Here is a 14736-nt window from a genome sequence, read left to right as displayed (position 1 = left end):
TGTTTCCATAATCAGGGCAGCTTATATATGGTCCAATGTGTATTACTTAAAAAAGACACAGCTCCAGAAAGAAAGTCACCTTTATTGGATGGATATAAACGAGCTGGCCAACACTCAATAGTTATATTCTGTTACATCACATACAATAGCAAACGCCTCGGGTACTACGGACAGACAGCCTCCGTGGTTAGGAACAGCAACATAACCGAGTCCATGCTTCGTTCAAGCCTTCCACTCACTCTCCCTCCTTCTTGGGGAATAGTACCCTACTTGACATACCTTCTCATATGCATTGATAACACACACAAGCAGTGAGTGTGCGTGCCCACTTACACACTAGTACATACTTACACAAATCTCTAAAAAACATTTACCCCAGCAACCCTGCAATCATGCTGCACTCTCATAGACCTGCACAGGCTGTCTAATAAGGGGACAAGGTGGGTGAGGACCACAGCACTCTCAAACACAACATCACGCCGCCACAATGCACAATGCACTTAATGTATGGAGGAGCGATGCTTCATGGGAAATTATAGGCCACGTTCACACATATATTCATTCAGCATGCTGTACACACATTTTACTGGTTCCTAAGAGTTTACTGTACAGGTCAAAACATTTACCTAGACAAATAGTACAGTCTCAAAGCAGAACGCATAGAATACAACTTAAATAAATACAACTTAAATACAGAAATGAAAAAAAGAAGCAAACATTTGGTCTATTTAACATAAATGTATCTGGCATTGGTCACAGTGATTTCTTTGATCCAAAGGTTTTCATTGTCAGCGTAACACAACTGAAAATAACTCGTATATAAAAACAAACAAAAAGGCGCTAGACTTATCTTGTTTTTTTCCTAAAGGCCTTTGTGGAAATGTTTGGGTGTAACTAAAAGCTTTTTACCACTAATATGTGTTTCAGAAGAACTGGCCGGTCACTTCCGACGATGATTGGTCCTTGCCCCGAGCCGTAACCATGAGCCAGATAAACAGTTCAACTCTCGCTCTGCAGAGAACTGGTCGCCCTTAAATAATCTTTTTCGGATGGCACAATATGTATAAATCGGCATGCATGGGCACACTCAAAATGCTCAATATTACTTTTCCATGTTCATCACATAAGGTTTTTCTTCATGGTAGGAGAACCCCCTACTTCAAGTATTCACTGGATAAGAACCTGAAAATGTAGGATTTAACCTCTGTCCCCCGATGTTAACGTGAGAGACTTCTGCCCCACTGTCTGCTCCGTCTTCACTTCTTCACAATCACAACCGTTCGGATTATAATTTGGTTTGGAAACGCAAAGATCGAACAACAACTCACAGGACTTGGCGAATGTGGGTCAATGTGAAGATTACCGGGACCTGGAGGAGACCTGGAGGAGATCTGGAGGAGAGCGGCCTGCTGATCCAACCAAAGAGTGGAAAACACAACCATCAATATTATCAAAGGAGAAACACTCAGGCACCATGATGTGATGAGGGGCTGGTGGGGGGGTGGGCGATAACAGTCTAATCTTCCACTCTACGGTCAAACAACGCTGGAATATTCATCGTTTTCTTTAGTTCTACTGTTACGGACACGCTTGTCACCACTGCTGCTCACGACGGCACGACCACGACGACGCAAAGCATAAAAAAAGGGAAGGGAGTGGATGATCTGTCAGGCATGGTCACTCAGGAACTCCAGAGAGACACTGCTAAGGGGATAGTCCTCACCCTCCGTGCAGAGATCAGGCCGTAGTCTTCTTCTTGCTGCCACCTTAGCTCCCATTGAGTTTCTGAGTGGTTTGCCCTGGGCCAGGCAGACCCCGACTAGCCCTCACCCTGGTCTGGACCAACGCTCCTACCGGAACGCCTATATGTTGCCTTTTGTACTTTAGGTTGGAGTACACACCTATTGTGGTTTTCCTGTTAGCTGCTTGAGCAATAGGACTGCGTCAGACCAGTCTTCTATAACTAGAAAGGGAATGTTCTTCAACATCAAGAGAGAGATTCTAACAATGTAGCCCAGAGCTTTGTCTCCATGCTCGCTATATAACAAGTCTGCCTTACAGTGCACCCCTTCGAACTAAAAGCAGGAACATAAAAAATGTCTTTCTCCTTTGTGGAATAATATTAAAACTACATATAGACATACTCTATAGAGCTCTCTTTATATTTTTATATATATATATATATATATATATATATATATATATATATATATATATATATATATATATATAATATATGTATACAGTTCTGGAATAGGTGCAGGCCACCATCTTTAGAGGGAGAAAACAAGTCACTATGTTTGCAATACTTTTTTGGTAGGGGAGGTCACTCAGATGATCTAGGACATGGAGAGGACCTGTGGGAAGGAGGCGATGGGCATCAATGGGTAATATACTGTATGACACATGAATAACATAGGGGTGAATGAGCTGATGATTGACCTATACGAGAATATCTACCAAACACCACTTTCACTTCATAGTCAACAACAGTATTTATATTGGCATCGTATGCAGAGGACCATAACCTCTCAGATAAATGATTCATGTTCACATTTTAGTTGTTTTAAATATGTATGTACAATTCGATCATCAGCAATAGTTGATAGTTGAAGCCCATTTTGGGATCAAGTCCCTATTCAGAAATTGAACGATGCTCTTGACCAGGTCATCAGACAACGTTTAGGTGAAGCACCAACAGCAGCACCATTAGGAAGATTCCTACAAAGGGAGGGGGGGTGTGAAGGTGCATAGTCATAGAAACCAAAAACATCGGAATAATGTACACATATCTTCTGGCCATTCTCATGGTCAGTCTGATCGAAATGGAAAACATACTTTGATTGATATCCTTTCACAAGGATTAAGATAAATAAATTCAAACTTAAAATCTGCATAGATTAATCCACTAACTGCTTCTAGTAATCAAATGAGGTAACATGAGGATGGACGGCAGCCTTAGCCAAGGCCAACACAAAGTGCAGGGGATGGTCGTTCAGCCAGCCCCCTGCTCTGCAGACGGAGCTCAAGGCGGACGCCAGTGGTAAGGGGATTCTACCTCGTGGATCCTAGGCTAAGCTGCTGGGCTCCCAGCACTACATCATCGTGTCATGCAAGTATGCTGATTGTTAGTACAATGTTAAGTGAATGGAAGGGCGGTTTCTGTGCACCACGTCAGATGAGCGTGAGTGACACCTGGCCGATCAGGCGTCCCCCGGGGGTGGAGCTGGAGCTGGCTAAGTGAGGGGCGAGGCAGGCAGAGCCACAAACCCCAGCCGGTAAATAAAGTGAGGACGTAACGGGTGGACTCAATGTCATTGGATGTGTGGAAGGAAGTGTAGCAGGGCTGTGTGGCCAGAGGAGGGCGGCAGACAGGTATCTGGGCAGGCAGACAGGTATCTGGGCAGGCAGACAGGTATCTGGGCAGGCAGACAGGTATCTGGGCAGGCAGACAGGTATCTGGAGGTCAGGCCTCTGTGGCAGTAGAGATGCAAGGTTCTGTTTCTTTTTTATGTTTCTCTGACACACTATCCTTTTGGGAAGTCCAGCAGCGAATTGATGTTTGGAGCCACAGCGACTCTCTCAATCCACCCGATCCACGCTCGGCAGTCGGGCCCTCTGCCGCGTTGCCCCCGGAGAACAGCTCTGGTGTAACATGAAGTGCAACACAAACAGGGCTCAAAGGGTCTATGACCACGGTCACCTGTCACTGCAGGTGGTGTCTCCCGACTGAGGATGCTGCCTGCTCAGCTGACAGTGTCCGCCGCCTGGCTCGTCCACCTGGTCCCTCCCCCAGTCAAGGCTCCGTTGTAAGTGTTCCATCAGTGAAATCAATAAAGGTTTGGTCAGGTAGTCAATGTGTTTTATCATCATGGCAGAACGGTGCTCCTCCAATAGTGACTCAATCCTCCTTGGGAAACGACAGTTTAGAGAAAATGAAACCGTTAGTTTCTGGAAAGATATCGTAATGAGACATCATTACATTTAATTAGTAGCAAGTTGCATGGGTCTCATTATGCTATCTCTTACCCTTCAGATCCTGGTGCTTTGGTGGTCCCGGTACAGATTATGCCCAGATGCCCTCCTCATCGTCCTGAGGGAGGGGTGTAACAGAGTAGATTATTTCAGGTGGTGCACATTAAGGCCCAATCCCATTTCTACCCCTTACCCCTTCCCCTTACCCCTCCCCTTTGTTTTGAAGGGGGAAGGGGGAAGGGGGAAGGGGGAGGGGGAAGGGGGAGGGGTAAGGGGTAGGGGTAAGGGGAAGGGGAAGGGGGAAGGGGTAGAAATGGGATTGGGCCTTAGTATCGCTGACGTACAGAACAACAACACTACACACACACACTGAAGACAGCGGGAATGACGTCACACCACCGGTGACGGGTCTGACCTGGTCGGGGGCGGGCCGGTGGCCAGCATGGGGTGGTCCGCGGTTGGGCCCCCCGCGGTGATGCGGCGCCGGGTGTCGCGGGTGCTGGGAATGTATGGGTGCGTGCGGAGGGTGCTGGGGGTGCGGGTGCTGGGGGTGAGGCCCCTGTGGAGCGGGGCCGTGGGGGTGCTGTGGGTGAGGGTGCTGCTGTGGGGGGGGTCCGTGCGGGTGCTGCTGGTGGGGCGGGGGAGCACTGTGGCGCTGGTGGGGTGGAGGGTGCTGCTGAGGGTATTGCTGTTGGTGCTGCGGGTGCTGTTGGGGATGTTGTGGGTGCTGTTGAGGGTGCTGTTGTGGGTGTTGTTGTGGGTGCTGTTGTGGGTGTTGGGTGTGCTGTGGGTGCCCTTGGGGGTGCCCTTGGGGGTGCCCTTGGGGGTGCCCTTGGGGGTGCCCCTGTGGGTGCCCTTGTGGGTGCTGCGGTGGGTGTGGCTGCGGGTGCCCCGGCGGGGGCTGCTGTGTGTGTGGGTGCTGGGCCGGGGGCTGGGCGTGCTGTCCGTGGGGAGCGTGGGGGTAGAGGGGCTGGGGGGCATGGGGGTAGTGGGTCTGGGGGGCGTGGGGGGCGTGGGGGTAGTGGGGCTGGGGCTGAGGGTGGAGGGGCGGGGGGGCGTGGGGGCTGTTGGCGTGGTAGTGTTCGTCCTCATAGTTGTCAGTGATGAGCTTCATTCTGCTCTGCGTCTGGAGGAGGACAGAAACCACGCAGTCATACAAAGCTAGCACCAAGGTAACAAGATGGAGCTGCAGAAGACCAGCAGTGTGAGTCTGTACTATTCTACTGCAGCTCCAGAGGCGAGGCTCAGGCTAGTCTTCTGAACACACTGCTGAGGGACGTCTCAGTGGGGAGAGGTCCTCACCTGCTGTTTGAGCTGGTGCATCAGTCTGTCCTTCTCCTTCTTCAGATAGAGCAACTCCTCTTGGCTCTTCTTATTATTGGGGGCATTTAGTTCGTGCAGGGCGATGTTGGCATCCTTCTCGCTGATAGCCGATAGCAGGGCTTCTTGTCTGGTCAAAATCAAAAAGACAAAAGAAAGAAAGGAGATGATACAATTATTGTGTTACTTAAGCAGTATCGAACCAAACATCGGGCCCCTGAAGCTAACCAGAGCCATGCCTGGCTGGGTGGGGCCTCCAACTGAACAACGGGTCTATTGTTTCACTTGTTTGTTTTGTTAGAATTCAGCATCAGATGCATTTCACGTAACATACCCCATTGCCTACATATTACTATTTGTTTAAATTAATGTCTTTTCAGGTTATGAAGTTGCAGTATGATGCTAATGCTGTCCCAATATGACACTAATGCTGTCCCAGTATGACACTAATGCTCCCAGTATGACACTAATGCTGCCCAGTATAACACTAATGCTCCCAGTATGACACTAATGCTGTCCCAGTTTGTCACTAATGCTGTCCCAGTATGACACTAATGCTGCCCAGTTTGACACTAATGCTGTCCCAGTATGACACTAATGCTGTCCCAGTTTGACACTAATGCTGTCTCAGTATGTCACTAATGCTGTCCAAGTATGACACTAATGCTCCCAGTATGACACTAATGCTGTCCCAGTATAACACTAATGCTGTCCCAGTATGACACTAATGCTCCCAATATGACACTAATGCTGTCCCAGTATGACACTAATACTGTCCCAGTATGACACTAATGCTCCCAATATGACACTAATGCTGTCCCAGTATGACACTAATTCTCCCAGTATGACACTGATGCTGTCCCAGTATGAAACTAATGCTGTCCCAATATGACACTAATGCTGTCCCAGTATGACACTAATGCTCTCCCAGTTTGAAACTAATGCTGTCCCAGTATGAAACTAATGCTCTCCCAGTATGATGCTAATGCTGTCCCAGTATGATGCTAATGCTCCCAATATGACACTAATGCTGTCCCAGTATGACAGTAATACTGTCCCAGTATGACACTAATGCTCCCAATATGACACTAATGCTGTCCCAGTATGACAGTAATTCTCCCAGTATGACACTAATGCTGTCCCAGTATGAAACTAATGCTGTCCCAATATGACACTAATGCTGTCCCAGTATGACCCTAATGCTCTCCCAGTATGAAACTAATGCTGTCCCAGTATGAAACTAATGCTCTCCCAGTATGATGCTAATGCTGTCCCAGTATGATGCTAATGCTGTCCCAGTATGACACTAATACTGTCCCAGTATGATGCTAATGATGTCCCAGTATGACACTAATGCTCCCAATATGACACTAATGCTGTCCCAGTATGACACTAATATTGTCCCAGTATGATGCTAATGATGTCCCAGTATGACACTAATGTTGTCCCAGTATGACACTAATGCTGTCCCAGTATGATGCTAATGCTGTCCCAGTATGACACTAATACTGTCCCAGTATGATGCTAATGATGTCCCAGTATGACACTAATGCTCCCAATATGACACTAATGCTGTCCCAGTATGACACTAATACTGTCCCAGTATGATGCTAATGATGTCCCAATATTATGCTAATGCTGTCTTCCCAGTATGATGCTAATGCTGTCCCAGTATGATGCTAATGCTTTCCCAGTATGATGCTAATGCTGTCCCAGTATGATGCTAATGCTGTCCCAGTATTATGCTTATGATGTCCCAGTATGATGCTAATGATGTCCCAGTATTATGCTAATATTGTGTTCCCAGTATGATGCTAATGTTGTGCTCCAAGTACGTGTTCCCAATATGAGAGTTATGCTGTCCCAGTATGATGCCAAGGCTGTGTTCCGAGTGTGTATTCCCAATATGTGTTCCCAGTTTGTGCTCCCAGTAGGATTGTGTTCCCAGTATGTGCTCCCAGTGTGTGTTCCCAATATGTGTTCCCAGCATCTGCTCCCAGTATGATTGTGCACCCAGTATGTGCTCCCAGTGTGTGCTCCCAGTATGTGTTCCCAGTATGTGCTCCCAGTGTGTGCTCCCAGTATGTGTTCCCAGGATGTGCTCCCAGTATGTGTTCCCAGTATGTGCTCCCAGTATGTGTTCCCAGCATGTGCTCCCGGTATGATTGTGCTCCTAGTATGTGCTCCCAGTGTGTGCTCCCAGTATGTGTTCCCAGTATGTGCTCCCAGTGTGTGCTCCCAGTATGTGTTCCCAGTATGTGCTCCCAGTATGTGCTCCCAGTGTGATGACTGACTTCATCTCCAGGATCTCCTCCAGCTGCGAGCGGCGCTCCGTGCCCCCCCCCCTCTATGCAGTGCTGCGGGACGACAACACTGCAGAGGACGCCGTCCCTCTCCTGCAGGGACCGCTGCGTGGAGGAGAGCCGCTGCTTGGTGGCGTCCAGCTCCTGTCTGGTCCTCTCCAGAGTGCCCATCAGCTCCTCCAGCTGGCACACGCACACGCACATGAACACACACACATACATACAAACACACGCACACACACGCACACAAACGTGTGCGCACAGGAATGGCAGGAGGTTTCAGAATATCACTTAGTATTCAGTCAATTAGTCTCTCTCTCTCTCTCTCTCTCTCTCTCTCTCTCTCTCTCTCTCTCTCTCTCTCTCTCTTTCTCTCTCTCGCGGATGAACATATAAACCTACAGCTCCCCATACTGTACCTTCAAGTGGTCCATGGTACCGTCTTTGCGGAGGTCTTGTCCCATGCCCTTCTTGTCCCCTTTGGTTCCCAGTTTAATGTTTGGGCCTTTTTTAGTTTGCTCTTTGCCTCCTTGTCTGAAAGAGCCGCAAACAGTTATACCAACAACCTATTGAACACTCGCGTTATTAAACAGGGAAACGTTCACTGTGTAACGGTTACGTAAAAGGGCTGTACTGTAGTGGATGATTTTTACATGAGTTGATAATGCTTTATTTTTGACTGGATATTGCTTTGAAAGGACACGGCCCTCATCAGAACGGCAGGACAGATCGCCACACTGACGAGCCAGACAAACATCCTTGGAATGTGTCAGAAAGACTCATAGGTTGGGTCATGACTCATAGGTTGACTCAAAAAGGTGTGTGCATGTGGTGTGTATGTGGGTGGGTATGCGTTTGTGGGCGGAGGGGAGGGGGGCAGGAGGAGTAGGAGCGCTTCATGCCTGAAGGGCAGGACATACCTGGGAGCCAGACTGAGACGGACAGGCGGGGGGGAGGAAGGAGACGTTGTTGGGCGAGAGGAGGAGCAGGGATAAAGGAAACAAGAGATACAAAGAAAAGAGTGAGCCGCACAGACTCAGATCGATTATGAACAGGGACAAAGTTCATAACCACAGGTTATCCACAGGATCTTCTGCATTGCTCTTTGCTCAACAACCACAGTGCAAAAGGCGTCAGGCCACCCAGGAGGATTAGGATTATGGTTAGGGTTACCCCCTCCCTAATCCTCAGCCTAACTATTTAGTATGTGACTGCTTTTTGCTGGATGCACCTTCACGTCAACGCCGAACAACGGGCATCTGCTGCCAAGCCTGGAGGGGCCGACATGCAGTCAATTAGCACAAACTCAGCCACATCGGAGCCAGCACATGTTTTAACAGCAGGGCTGAAAACCCGGACCACAAGGGGTTAGTGTGTCAGTCATGGACCATTAGAGGTTTTGGTTACAGCAGGGGTTGAGACATGGCCTGGTTAAGTAGACATGGCCTGGTTAAGTCAGGGGTTGAGACATGGGCTGGTAAGGGCAGGGGTTGAGTAGACATTGGCTGGCTAAGTCAGGGGGTTAAGTAGACATAGGGCTAGGTATAGGGTGAGGGTTAGGTTAGGATAAGGGTTAAGGTTAAGGTTAAGGTTAAGGAAAGGGTTAGGGTTAGGGTTAAAGTTAGGGTTCGGGTTAGCTAACTAGCTAGGTGAGCAGGGAAGAAGGCATAGGAAAAACAGGACCAAAGCAACGAAGGTTAATGAGTTCTAGGAAGTGTGTAAGTGTGTGTTTAGGGGAGGGGTCGGTAATGAGGGGGGGAGAGAGAGGGAGAGAAAGGGATAGGGAGAGAGAGAGCGGGAGAGATAGGGCGAGAGAAGGAGCTATAAAAACAGAACATTCCTACACATAGAAAATGCCAGAACAAACAGCCCACAACAAGGTGAATATGTGTACGTTTCGATGAACGGCATTTTGTCAAATCACACCAAGTGCACAAGCGGGAAAGGTTTTACCTTTTTTATATGAGTTGTGTAAGAAATGATTTACTAAAAAAACATTGGTGTGATTTACAATGAAATACAATAACAGCACCATACTTCCGTAAGAAAAAGTCCAACATAAACACAAGAAAGTTAAAACTAGATAAGCAAAGACCTACTGCATTACAGAAAATAGAGTGCACCAGTCGGGACAAATGATAGTACGTATATTATGCATGCCGTTGTTTTTTTAACTAATTGCATAATAGTATGAATAATATCTTCATGCTGACATGCAATATGTGTTATTTTATATTGCATGCTAAATGCTAATGACAATGAATTTATTGCAAGCTGCATGCAATTTGAAAACACATCCCTGGTGCACAAGAGATGCAGTATGCAAACTCAAATGTGAAATCACTTTGGAAGGCCAAAGCACCACAAATAAGCTTCATTGTAGACTTGTATTGACCTAAAAAATTAACGTACAATTCTGCGTTTTGAGCTTTCATAATCAACGTTTTATTTTATTAGGCCTTGTATTTTATTAAAAACACTGTCTTTTACATACTTTTACTCATATCATACTACTACCACAGTATGGGGAATTTCTATTTAAAGTAATGGGATGACACCTAGTGTACAAACCATTGAATGTTCAGGAAGTGATGTGCGAGCCTAGGAGAACGCGACTACATTCATGTGAACAAAACATTCTTCAACAATCCTCTGTATGGATTTAATAAGGTACATTAATATTGAGCATTGGTAAAACCGCCACACTGAGCATCAAGAACAACATATGTAGGCCTATAGTAACACAGCCTACAGGTTATTTAATGAATTTACCATGTATTACACCCCAAAAATAGCCTACCCCTCCATTATTCATCATGGTCTTAATAACTCCAGAAGAGGATCTCAGTTGATTTTGACTTTGACTATCTAAGGCGGTAAATAGATCTAAAACGCTCTATTCTGATGATTAGAACCACTAAAACAGGGCATTTGAAGGCGTAATGAAATACAACCTTAAAATCAGTTTTATAAAAAACCCAAAATCCAAATAGTACATTGATTTAAATCAGTACATGTCTACAATCAGGCATACTTGTGACCCTTTGACTCTCCACAGTGCACACATACAGAAAACACACACACACAGACACAGGCCGCAGTGAACCCAACACTAATAATGAATAACCACACTCCAGGACCTTCAGAACATGCAGATGGAGAACGGCGGAGACAATGGACGAACCACAGTGTCTAGCATGTGGTGTAGAGATGTGTGAGTGCAGGGGGACCCGGGGCCCGAGACGAGACAGAACCAACACTGAGTGCAGGGGCAGCGGGCGGGGCCTCTATAACCACGCTGTGCTGGGGGGCCGGGGCAGGGCACTCACTTTCCCAGGAAATCCCACACCATGCCCCCTATCTGCTGGGGAGGCGCGGTCACAGGGGGGTCAAGGGCGGGGGGAGCTCTGCCCCCGGGACGGGGGGCGGGGCGGGGGATAGAGGACGGAGGAGGGGGGCTGTGTGGGGGAGGAGGACCGGTGTGGGAGGCATGGTAGGAGGGGGAATGGTTGAGGTAGGGGTACATAGAGGGTGGACAATTTAGTTTGGGTGTAGAGGGCAGAAGGTTATGTGGAGAGGGAGAGAGAGAAGGTGAGGGAGGGAGAGAGAGAGAGAGAGAGAGAGAGAGAGAGAGAGAGAGAGAGGGAGAGAGAGAGAGAGAGAGAGAGAGAGAGAGAGAGAGAGAGAGAGACAGAGAGAGAGACAGAGAGAGAGAGGGAAGGTGAGGGAGCGACAGAGAGAGAGAGAGAGAGAGAGAGAGAGAGAGAGAGAGAGAGAGAGAGAGAGAGAGAGAGAGAGAGAGAGAGAGAGAGAGAGAGAGGCCAGACCAGACCAGACCAGACCAGACCAGACCAGACCAGACCAGACCAGAAAGAAGGGAATAGGACAGAATTGGGAAAGGACGGCAAAGGACAAAACATGAAATTAATCACATGACAGTTGTACAGTACAAGGTGTTGTACAGGTAACAAAGTACTGCTAGCATCCTTAGGTGCCCTAGAAGTGCTGCTAGGATCCTTAGGTGAAGATTATAAGTGCCAATAGCACCCTAAGGTGAAAGAGACGATGTGAGTATGATACCTATAAGTGGCAATAGCAGAATACCCCATATTATATAGTCAAACTAGCCTTGCTAGAGTCATATTGACATATTGCTGTTATTCTAACAGGTAAATAAATGTGGAAGTCTCTCGATATAGCTAATGGTTGTCATTAGCTATATCGAGACGTCAATCAGCCATGACCTAGCTCAACTCACCTCTATTTGTTGTGTAGACCCGCTACGGAATTGGTCAGTTTGCCTTCAATTGACATCCAATATATTCCAAATGCTCTTCTAGCTGCTCCCAGAACTGTGTGTTTGTTTTGCCCAACCCTGTTGAGGCCATACAAACAGCCCAGGCCAGGTAGCTCCCTCCAATAGTGCCTCTAATCCGACAAATTCACCCATTTCTATTGGGTGTTTGCAAGCCACTGCCCATGCTCGGAGAGACTGTGATGCGCAGTTATGACTCTGTGTTGAGATAGTGGCTGCTGATAGGCAATGGGGCAAACTAGGCAATTCTGATTTCTGAAAGCAAGAGCGTTCAGTTGTGAGAATGTGTGAAGAACTGTCAACTAAACACAGTCGTAGCTTTTCCCCCTCTGTTCACTGCGTCCAGCGGGTCAAAGCAGTAAATGATCCGCCGTTGGATCCATAGTATTCCAACCTGCTCGTGAAGAGGAATTTCAGTATTAAACTATTCTAACTGCTGGCCTCTCAGTCTCCAAGTCTGTGAGCATGTGCAGCGGCGTGCAAACGCAGAATCCAGACAAAATCATTTGTCCATTTGTGGCCACTAGAAGAGAACCAGGGTTGAACAGAGCATAGATACGGGGATATGGGAGCTGCTGAGCACTCGGATGTCAATTGATAGCCAACTGCCCAATTCTGCAACGTTCCTCGACCACTACGGGAGGTGAGGTGAACCAAAATAATATCTAATTTACATCTTAACATAAAATATGTCAACAACTAACCTGGGGTCTTAACAAACCGGCTAGATCCTTAAACAATTGATCATACTATCAACCTCTATACCAGAAAAACACCAGTTTATTATATTATCAACTCAGTGTTTTTATAATACCAGAATAACCATTAACAACGGTCCATTCAATTATCAACATATATTTTTTGTAATGCTAGAATAACCATTAACAGTTTTTCCATTTATCAACAATTATTTGTATCAGGGATTTTAATGATTAATGATTAATGGATTAATCACCATTAAGAATTGAACCCATTAAATATTTATTGATTGACAATGTTTGTTTTGTGCACCATTTCTTAAAGGGGTTAGGTCTGCTGTTAGTCTAGACATGGCAGTAGTTGTTTGGTTGGGCCGGACCCTGACCCTGGATAAGGACAGGCGAACAAGAACAGCCATTTAGAGAGCTTTATTCTTTCATAATTCTGTTCGCTTAAATAGTTTGTGCTTCATGAATTTATGTTTCACGTTACTAATGCAGAGCAGGAACTGTTCAAATAAAAATTAAACGGAGAAAAAGACATGGGTTTTATCTAGAGCTGTCAGTTAAACGCGTTATTAACGGCGTTAACGCAAACCAATTTTAACGGAGATATTTTTTTTATCGCGCGATTAACGCAACTATTAAATAAAAAAATAATAATAATATATATATTTTTTTTTTTCTTCGGCTCAAAACAAAGAAGCAGTAGCCTGACTGCTATGTTCAAATGACATTTGTTCAAAGCAGTCGTTTAATTGCACTATAGGCTCTTTTTTGTATCGTCCTGTTTTGATCAGTATATGCCAATGTTGTTATCAATAAAAAATCATTTGCACAAGGCAAGCCGATGCACTTCACCATGTTGATAAGATATTAAAATGAGAAGAATTATGGGATAAAAAAATCAAGGGATATTTAGCATAGAAAAATAATTTGTGATTAATTGCGATTAATCGTGAGTTAACTATGACATTAATGCGATTAATCACGATTAAATATTATAATCGCTTGACAGCTCTAGTTTTATCTCATTATCTTGATTATCTTGAAAAATGCACAAAGTTTGAAACCTTTATTTTTTATAATATTAGCATAACCGTCAACAACAATTAATTCAATTATTATGAATTGATGTATATTGTGTATCAACATTATGTATTTTCATAATAGGAGTGCTTGGATTGTATTAAGGTTAATCTAGCCAGTGACTTGCTAATGGACTAGACTGAATTTAATGGTGTCTTTATGGTAGAATTACTATTATTTATGACTTGTCCCAACCCTAGAAAACCTAGGTTTTCATGGGTTAGCTCCCATAGGCAGAGCATATATATAGTGTATGTTAGTTAAAAAGATAAGACTTAATATCAGAAATCAGTTCATACTGTAAGGCTTCTGTCTCGATGATGGAGATGGTTGTGTGCTCACCTCTCCAGCTCAGCAATCTTCTTGTCCTTGTCGTTCTTCTCCGTCTCCACCTCCCGCAGGATGTCCAGCAGGCGCTCTGTCTCCGCCTGGGCCTTGACCGACTCCTCCTTGTAGTAGGACACCTCCTTCTCCAGCAGCCTCACCCGCTCCAGGTAGTCCGAGGTCCCTCTGGGGCCGCAGTGATCCACCTCATGGGCCTTCTGCAGCGGGGGGGAGGCAGTTATATACAGTATATACAGTCCACACACACACACACACACACACACACACACACACACACACACACACACACACACACACACACACACACACACACACACACACACACACACACACACACACAGAGGAACGGACAGAAACAGAACACATAACCATACAGATACGGACACACACACCACACCACACTAGCGTCGCTGAGGGGAGTTCTATCACCAGCACCCTTGAGTTAGCCTGTTTCTGTCCCTCTCCTTGTAAAGCATGGAATACATTGGCATGAATACTGCTGCTGCCTCATTAGCTTTACCAGAGCTATGACATAGAGCTCTTTACCAGAGCTATGATAAATAGCTCTTTATCAGAGCTATTGCATAGAGCTCTTTAACAGAGCTGTTAAAGAGCATAACTATTATAAAGAGCCCTATAACAGAGCTATTATATAGTGTCCACCTAGATCTATGATGGAGAGATTAGCCTA

The 14736-nt window shown here is 46.1% G+C and overlaps 1 protein-coding gene across 1 annotated transcript in view; it reads right to left on the bottom strand.

Moving 5' to 3' along the window:
- Nucleotides 1-64: 64 nt before the first annotated feature.
- erc2 (ELKS/RAB6-interacting/CAST family member 2) overlaps nucleotides 65-14736 on the bottom strand; it is a 53694-nt gene continuing 39022 nt past the window's right edge. Inside the window, exons 11-19 of the mRNA XM_030375348.1 lie at nucleotides 14043-14239; nucleotides 8519-8530; nucleotides 8018-8132; nucleotides 7662-7781; nucleotides 7590-7624; nucleotides 5278-5425; nucleotides 4391-5101; nucleotides 4030-4093; nucleotides 65-3910 (exon numbers count right to left, since the gene is read on the bottom strand). Of these exons, the coding sequence (XP_030231208.1) occupies nucleotides 4067-4093; nucleotides 4391-5101; nucleotides 5278-5425; nucleotides 7590-7624; nucleotides 7662-7781; nucleotides 8018-8132; nucleotides 8519-8530; nucleotides 14043-14239 (1365 nt within the window). The 3' untranslated portion in view covers nucleotides 65-3910; nucleotides 4030-4066. The remainder of the gene's footprint in view (nucleotides 3911-4029; nucleotides 4094-4390; nucleotides 5102-5277; nucleotides 5426-7589; nucleotides 7625-7661; nucleotides 7782-8017; nucleotides 8133-8518; nucleotides 8531-14042; nucleotides 14240-14736) is intronic.

The sequence above is a fragment of the Gadus morhua genome, chromosome 13 (genome assembly GCF_902167405.1).
Source record: "Gadus morhua chromosome 13, gadMor3.0, whole genome shotgun sequence".
NCBI classification, from domain to species: Eukaryota; Metazoa; Chordata; class Actinopteri; order Gadiformes; family Gadidae; genus Gadus; species Gadus morhua.
The sequence above is the reverse complement of the archived record's forward strand: the minus strand, read 5'-3'. Positions and strand labels throughout refer to the sequence as shown.